This window comes from Oryza sativa, chromosome 1 (genome assembly GCF_034140825.1).
Source record: "Oryza sativa Japonica Group chromosome 1, ASM3414082v1".
NCBI lineage: Eukaryota > Viridiplantae > Streptophyta > Magnoliopsida > Poales > Poaceae > Oryza > Oryza sativa.
In genome coordinates this window covers 37,691,869-37,699,620 of record NC_089035.1, presented here as the reverse complement: position 1 = coordinate 37,699,620, position 7,752 = coordinate 37,691,869, and the positions used below count along the sequence as shown (strand labels likewise).

At 47.9% G+C, this 7,752-nt stretch overlaps 2 protein-coding genes across 2 annotated transcripts; both read left to right on the top strand.

The window, feature by feature from the left end:
- Positions 1-759: 759 nt before the first annotated feature.
- On the top strand, positions 760-3,256 carry LOC4324760 (protein BUD31 homolog 1-like). Its single transcript, NM_001405434.1, has 4 exons — positions 760-915; positions 1,477-1,614; positions 1,694-1,881; positions 2,824-3,256. Exons 2-4 carry the CDS (start codon positions 1,521-1,523, stop codon positions 2,977-2,979), a joined length of 438 nt encoding a protein of 145 aa, NP_001392363.1. The 5' UTR covers positions 760-915; positions 1,477-1,520; the 3' UTR covers positions 2,980-3,256.
- Positions 3,257-3,735: 479 nt separating this feature from the next.
- Positions 3,736-6,876, top strand: LOC4324759 (uncharacterized). The gene is made up of 4 exons (XM_015756193.3): positions 3,736-4,128; positions 4,214-4,647; positions 4,733-5,012; positions 5,411-6,876. Exons 1-4 carry the CDS (start codon positions 4,021-4,023, stop codon positions 6,731-6,733), a joined length of 2,145 nt encoding a protein of 714 aa, XP_015611679.1. The 5' UTR covers positions 3,736-4,020; the 3' UTR covers positions 6,734-6,876.
- The last annotated feature ends 876 nt before the right edge of the window (positions 6,877-7,752 follow it).

The following is a 7,752-nucleotide window of genomic DNA, read 5'->3' as shown; positions in this document are numbered from 1 at the left end:
CGGCCCGAACCTGTATAATCCTCGATCTCCCATACAGTCCCGACAACGATCAAGCAGCTAGACTGCGAGCGGAAGTAAACTCCTGTCATCGCGCCATTTCCCCCAGCCGAACTCACAAAAGGGGGTCTCACGACCACCTACTAGAGAGGATCGCTCCTCGACAATATCTATCTAGATTCATTAACATCAATATGAATGTGGGAAATGCTAAAATGACTTACATTGTGAAACGGAGGGAGTATGATATTCATAGAACCTATTGGGATATAAATGTTCGAAAAATGATGTATTATGTATATTTACTGAAACTTACATCAAGAAAGAAAAGAATAAAGAATTTAAAAAAGAAAACAAATTACTGATCGAAATTTTGATGATTTCGATCGGAATTTCGCCAAAACCGACCGGTTTTCGAGAACTTGCCGGCAAACTCAAGGATTTGTATTCAAATTTTGGTTTATGAAATTTGTTCGGAATTTACCGGTTTTCCACCGGATTTCAAAAATTTCGAATTCCACCGGTGTCCGAAACGAAAGAGCATGTCGGAATCGTATACCCTGGCTACAAACCAAACCAACCTTGTTTGCCGAATTGGATTTCAGCACAGTTGGTGTCCCGTTTTGATTCTTGAGGCCCATGATGTAGCAAATACTACTGCTACCAGAGGAGAAAACCGTCAAACCGGCATAGCTCCTCTCAAAAAAAAAAAAGGAGGGGAAAAAGAATCACGACATATAGCTGGTAGCTCCGGTCCAAACTCCAAACCCGCCCGTCTCCTCTTCGGCCGTCTTTGCTCGACCGGAGCGGAGCGCAGCGCAGGCCAACGGCGTGGACGACGCGCGCCCCCTCTGGATCGCCGCTCCCCCGCGCGCCACAGCTTCCATCCGGCGACTGCAAGGCCGCCCAAGCCAAGAGGTTATTATTCGTCTTCCGCTCCATGATTCCCTTTTTTTTTCCCTGAAGATGATTCGCTGGATGCTTTAGTAGTTTCTACCTCGCTGTTTATTGGATCCGTTCAATTCGTCTCCTCCTTGGGACGAAATTCTCGCGTATGTGGTTATTGGGACGAAATTCTTCCGAGTATTCCCTCAAAAAAAAAACTTCCGAGTAGCCTAGGGTTTGGGGAACCTTTTCCACGATTTTTATCATCGTGTCGATTAGTTCTTTAGGTATTAGACCGTCCATTCACCGATTCGAGGTGCACATATTTTGTACTTGCAAAATAGGGTTAAATCATGGTTCGACAAGACTGTTAGCCTGAAGATGCAAAATACCTGTTTAAGTTGTGCTATTTGTGTTCAACACAGTTCCTTTATAGTAAGGAATATATAGCATATCTGATGTAAGGCTTCAATGTGGGGCTAAATTCTATGTAATAGTGTGTATTATGTTCTTATAATCTCTTGAGTTCGATGGAAGAGCTTGACCGTGCAAATGTATTGCATTGTGAATCTTACACCTACTCTATGTCCTCAGGGTTTCTTTGCAAGCTTTAGCCGCTCGACGTTCATTGACAGAACATGCCTAAAATAAAGACAAGCCGTGTCAAATATCCTGGAGGATGGGAGCTTATTGAACCAACTATCCGTGAGTTGGATGCCAAAATGAGGGAAGGTATGACATATGCTCCCCTTTCAGATGTTTATTGATACTTCTGCTCTTATATGGATACTAATATCATCTACTCATGTAGCTGAAAATGACACACATGATGGGAAGAGAAAGTGCGAAGCCCTCTGGCCAATTTTCCGTATTTCCCATCAAAGAAGTCGCTACATATATGATCTTTATTACAGAAGGAAGGAGATATCAAAAGAGTTGTATGAGTTTTGCCTGGACCAGGGTTATGCAGACCGTAATCTGATTGCAAAGTGGAAAAAGGTTAGTATTCGACCCATGATTTGCTCTGTAAGATGCCCATCATTCCTTATACTCTGTGCTAGTTTAGTAAGATGCCTTATCCACCTTGTATAATCTTTAAGACTTTAATTAACTTGTGTACAAAGATAATTCAGATGAAGCCATAGACCCCTGGATACACCGCTAAGTTTCTCACATTTTTTCCCCATGCTTAGAATGTAACTTAACTGCTTGAAGCCTTGAACCATACTTTTTGTACTTGTACTATGAAAAATAAAACACTAAACTAACCGCATCCTACCATTTCTTGCAGTAAATCAATTATATTGGGTTAAGCTATCACATACTGATCTAGTTTGACATGACACATCATAAATCTTGTTTTAGAATCTAATCTATATGTATGAACCTGCGATTAATAGCTGTATGTCAAAGTTGAGTAGTGCCTTATTGGATTTCTTGCAATGAACCGTAGGAAATAGTGAAATAATGCAGCATGAGTGACGTGGGGATTTATGGACTAGATATTCTCTTATATGGGTGCACCATGAAAAATAAGATTTTGGGAGCAAAAAGAAAAGGCAGTTGACTAAAAGATGTTTATATATTTTCCGCTATGTATTTTTATTGGCATACTAGCAGCTGATGTAACCAGAAATCAAATCATGGATAGACTTCTAACACCCAATGATATTTTTTTTCCTGGACATCTGATAAAAGTTGGCAGATTTGGGAGGGATGCAATACTTGTGTTCCATATTACTACTTTATATACTTGTCTGAACATTGATAACGAGGGGCCTAAATTGCCCTAAGAATATTGTGAGACGTACGTGACGAATTCAACTGTCAAAGTTTTCAGTCACTTTTTAGATGCAAATCCAGAAGATGCTTTTTTGTCACAAGAGTTTGTCAGGCATTCTTATATCAAATGTATCATTGCTTCTTTTTGTGTGTTTTCAGCCGGGTTATGAGCGCCTTTGCTGTCTTCGATGCATACAGACACGAGACCACAACTTTGCAACTACATGCGTCTGCCGGGTCCCCAAGCATCTCAGAGAGGAGAAGGTTATAGAATGTGTTCACTGTGGATGCAGAGGCTGTGCCAGCGGTGATTGAGATATCGTCATTATCTTGTTTGAATCTGTCAAACTAAGCAGACATAATGTTTCTTGAGCGAAATTTCGGCTAAAAACGTTTACGAAAACGTTTTGTAAACCCGCCTACCGGGTATGACGTTATTTAAGTACCTGAGATTGTGGTTACGGTCTGCATTAATCTGCCGCATGGTCATTGCTTGATCATCGGCCTCAACACCCTGCATATGTGTATTCTAAAGTTTTTTAATGGAAACATCTGTTACTCGATGCTATAATTGCCGCTATGGTCTTTGAAGACGTATTGTTCTATGCACGATGAGCTGACTTTGCTTTGAATGACCTTATCGAAACCGTTGCAAGACTCAAATGTTTCCGTGCGGTAGAAGTTCGTGATCCAAGCAGAAAGATTCCAAGCAAGGACAGCCTGAGATCTCGGCCATTTTTGGAGCAGCACCAGTAGCAGTAGGCAGTAGCACAAGAGAAGACGAGTAGTTTTGCTGGCTTCGTCGCGTTGCTCGAACATGGCAAAGCTGTACCACGTTCACTACTCTTGTCCTCGACGAATTTACCCCCATAAACAAGTGCTACTGGAGTTCATGTACACAGTACACCATAAATCCAAACTCTCATGATTTTGTAAGATGCCAAATTGACAATATGCCACTGGACCCCGGACAGGGCAGGAGGCAGATCAGTCGATACAGGTAGGTGAGGCATCGCCATTCTCCCTTGAAAATGGACGGCGCAGCCTAGCTAACTACACCGTTGCGGTGGTCTCGTCAGCCCGTGGCCCTCGTGCTGCAGCGGGGCGCTTGTGTCGCGCGTAGGTAGCGTACTCCCTGTCCTGGGCTGTCGGTGCGCCGTGCGCCCGCGGCCGCGAGTACGACGCGCGCTGCGTGTGCGCCGTGCGCGGCTCACGGGAAACCAAGCCGTTTTTAATACGCGGCGCCGGTCAAGCCACACCGCCGGCATGTGACAGTGCGCGGAGCGGCATACGTACGCAGCAACGTCACTCGCGGCTCGGCTCGGGGAGCGCGTGAGCGTGCGCGCGGTGGCATGCATGGCGGACTCCACGGCCATGACCGTCGACTTCCTCCGCGCGCGGCTGCTCTCCGAGCGGTCCGTCTCCCGCGCCGCCAAGGAGCGCGCCGACCAGCTCGCCAAGAGGGTCAGCCAGCCACCGCGCGCAGGGGCAGCCTACTCTCGCTGTCGTTCGCGCCATTGATTACGTGTGTTGGGTCACTTGGTTGTAGGTTGCGGAGCTGGAGGAGCAGGTCCAGGCGGTGACGGCGCAGAGGCGGCAGGCGGAGCGGGCGGCGACGGAGGTGCTGGGTATTCTGGAGTCACATGGCTTCGGCGGCAACCTCTCCGACGTGCTCGACTCGGGCTCCGACCGCGACGGCGAGGAGGATGACGACCCACGCGACGCGAGGAGCGACGGCGACACGGCCGGCTCCCGCGGGGAGGAGCAGCCGCCGGCGCAGTGCGAAGCGGCGGAGGACGCGCTGTCCGGGACGGCCGAGCCCGGCGGCGGGCTGTCGTGGAAAGGCCGCAGCGTGAGCCCGCGCAAGGCGAGGCAGCTCAAGCAGAAGCACCGGAGGAGCTACTTCTACCTCCTCTCCTCCGACCCGTCGCCCAAGTACCGGATGGGGCAGTCCTGCCGCAAGAACAAGCGCAAGGAGCTCAGGTGAGCTCCGTCCCGCCATAGACGCTGGCACACCGCACACGCCATTGTTTGTCGAATTCTAACATCCCACGGCTCTGCTCATCAGCAATGGCAAGTCGACGGCGCCGGAAGAGCAGCGCGGCGACGTCGAGGAGATCGCCTGGAGTCAGAAGGGGCAGCAAGATGGATCGGATTGCACCGACGACGGCCAGGCGGACATGGACGGCGAGGTTGCTGGTGGTCAGTATGTGATCAGGTACGAGAAGGACGGCGAGATGGAAAGGGTGCTCGAGAGGCAGGCCGAGCTGATCGGCCAGTATGAGGCGGAGGAAGAAGCTCAGAGGCAGTGGGAGAAGCAGTTCAACGAGAATCGGAGCTCAGCCAAGGTAAGCAACCAAACACAGTTACACAGAAACACTGCTCAGAGTTGTGATACCAAATTCTTCCACTTCCAGAGAAAATGTTTCACATGAAGCAACTTCTGCAGTAGTACATGTGTACAACAAAAATATAATCTCATAACTTTGTACCATGAACTACGCCACAGAGAGAGTCAACTTCCCCTTGACTTCCACATGCTACCAAATTTAGTGCACATGCAGTACAAAAATGTGTACCACCAACTTGATAAGTATAAATAATTTGCTCTCTCAAAATGCTTTTTTTTAATAACAAAATGCACTGCAGAGTGCTACCCACAGGTTAGTTAGTATCATGAGTGAAACCTGGTTGTTTTGGTTCAAAATTTGACATTTTACTCATACTTTTGTCTTTGGAGCTCCAGGTTCATGTTGAGGCAGAGAATAAGGCGTGCCAGATAGAAAATGGTTGGGAGCAGAGCAAGGAGCATTCTAGGCTCGCGGATCAAGCGGTTCATTGCAACGAAGAGGCAAAACCAGGCGTTAAAAATCACCCCAGCGCCAGCAACAACCGCTCTGCTGGACTTCTGTTGAATGGTTCCCTTCCTGAATCACCCCAAGACACATCAGGACAAGAAGCAGCAGCCGACCAACGTGACTCGCACGAGGAGCTTCACGGCCACTGTCATGCACAGTCTCAAGGAAACTCTAATGTCGCCGGCACAATGACAGGGAAGAATCAAGAACAAGGAAACGAGAATCCGGATGGATGTTCAAGCTACTGTGACATCAAAGCGCCATCAGATGGGAGCCCGTCAATGAGTGATGCCACCCTGAACAGCAAGGTCTCTGATTGGAGCTCATCACGCTTCCATGACCATGGCGACAACCAGGTCGATGCAGGGCCAGATCAACAGCCAACGAGCAACATGGACATAGAGTGTGTTCTTCAGGCACTTCAGCTTGCCAGGATTTCCCTGAGTCAGAAGCTGAGCAAGCCAGTTCCACCCAGCCAGGTGACGCTGGCGCTTCCTGCACCAGGGGACCATGAACATTCAGAAGACGACGGCTACTCCCCCGTCGACGACGAGTTCAATTCTGCAAGAGATGAGCTCTGCAGCTCAAGCCAATCTCCTGATCAGGAGATACTGGCTCTCCCTGCACCAGAGGATTACCATGACAGGGAGAATTTGCCTGCCAATGACGACGCTACCATTTCACTGACAGAGGAACAGACCAGTTCAAGCCCACACCGGCAGGAGATCCTGGCTCTCCCGGCTCCGGTAGATGATTACCACAGAGAGATAGTGGATGACATCAAGATACCTATCTGCATTGCCGGCTTGTTTCGGTTGCCAACAGACTCATTTCCAAAGGACGAGATGGTCTCAACTTGCAACAAATATGGAGGTTCAGAGCTCAATCTGAGACCAACTGCAGCTGCTCCTCAGAACGCCTTCGTGAGCAACACTGCTGATCGTGTCACGGTAGCTCCGTCAGAGATAAGAGATGATCATGGCTTTTCAACGAGGCCATGTTACGATCCACACAGTTCTGGGCTGCTGTCTGTGCCTACTTCTGGTAGGTGTAGCACTCCAAGTTCAGATTTTACAATAAGGGGAGCTTCTTTCCTCTCCGGAATTCCCGGACTTGCTGAAGATTTCAGGAAGGGAAGGCCCCTTGCAGATGCAGACCTGTTCATGCAGCGTGGCTGCGATTACACTATTTCTAATAAGTGGATGCTGTAGCTTGTAACATGCATGAATTTGTTCTCTTTGCTTTTTTTACTAGCGGAAGGCAGCACTGATAATTGACAAGTAGTATTTCTCATGGCTGCATATCCTTGTGAAGAAGGCGTTCGATTACTAGGGGAGATAATTTGACCAAGACATGGGAAGTGCGCCACTTTTTGACAATTGGTACTCCCTCCGTCCCATAATATAAGGGATTTTGAGTTTTTGCTTGCACTGTTTGACCACTCATCTTTTTAAAAAAAATTGGAATTATTTTTTTTTACTTACTTTATTATCCAAAGTATTTTAAGCACAACTTTTCGTTTTTTTATATTTGCATAATTTTTTTTAAATAAGATGAGTAGTCAAACAATATAAACAAAAACTCAAAATCCCTTATATTATGGGACGAAGGGAGTATGTTGAAGTGCATTTGCAAACTTGCAGCCTTGCAGGTCACAAAGAAGCAATAGCCTTGCGCCACTGGATGGCCTGCGGCTAGCAATTTATACTGGCATGCCCCAGTTCTTGTCCTTTGTTTATGTGGCATGCCCAGCAGTCATGATAGCGGAGTGTTGCTTGACTTCGGAATCAAGCTTGCTACACATTTTTATCCCAGTGAATTCATCATAATGTTTTGCATATTGTGCTGCATCCGGTGACAACCGGCATCATTGCCGTACCTCATGTAGTACGTGCTAACTGCTGTACACGCGACATTCGAGCCGTGCACGCAGCTAGCCGTAGACAAGCAACAGCATTGGAATTTGGAAGGAGCGTGCTGAGAAGCCACCCGTGCCGCCGTGCCCGGCACGGCCGTTCCATGTGAAGGTCCTTGTCAGCCTCGTCATCGGTACAGGCCGGTGGCGAGGTCCATTGGCTTTGACCCCTCAGAAAAGAGGGTCTAGTGTCCACGACAAGGCCCTCTAGAGTGCCTGAGTGGTCTCAGAACTGGGCTATATACGTGGTTACGGGGATAACCAACAAGTCAGCCAGCCATGATAACCAACAAGTCAGCAAAGATCCAATGTGTA

Excerpts from the sequence above, each read along its gene's own strand:
- LOC4324760 (NM_001405434.1), top strand. The coding sequence starts at position 1,521 with ATGCCTAAAATAAAGACAAGCCGTGTCAAATATCCTGGAGGATGGGAG. Across the intron at positions 1,615-1,693 it reads GGATGCCAAAATGAGGGAAG|CTGAAAATGACACACATGAT; the intron begins GTATGACATATG and ends CTACTCATGTAG. Across the intron at positions 1,882-2,823 it reads TGATTGCAAAGTGGAAAAAG|CCGGGTTATGAGCGCCTTTG; the intron begins GTTAGTATTCGA and ends GTGTGTTTTCAG.
- LOC4324759 (XM_015756193.3), top strand. The coding sequence starts at position 4,021 with ATGGCGGACTCCACGGCCATGACCGTCGACTTCCTCCGCGCGCGGCTG. Across the intron at positions 4,648-4,732 it reads AACAAGCGCAAGGAGCTCAG|CAATGGCAAGTCGACGGCGC; the intron begins GTGAGCTCCGTC and ends TCTGCTCATCAG. Across the intron at positions 5,013-5,410 it reads AGAATCGGAGCTCAGCCAAG|GTTCATGTTGAGGCAGAGAA; the intron begins GTAAGCAACCAA and ends TTGGAGCTCCAG.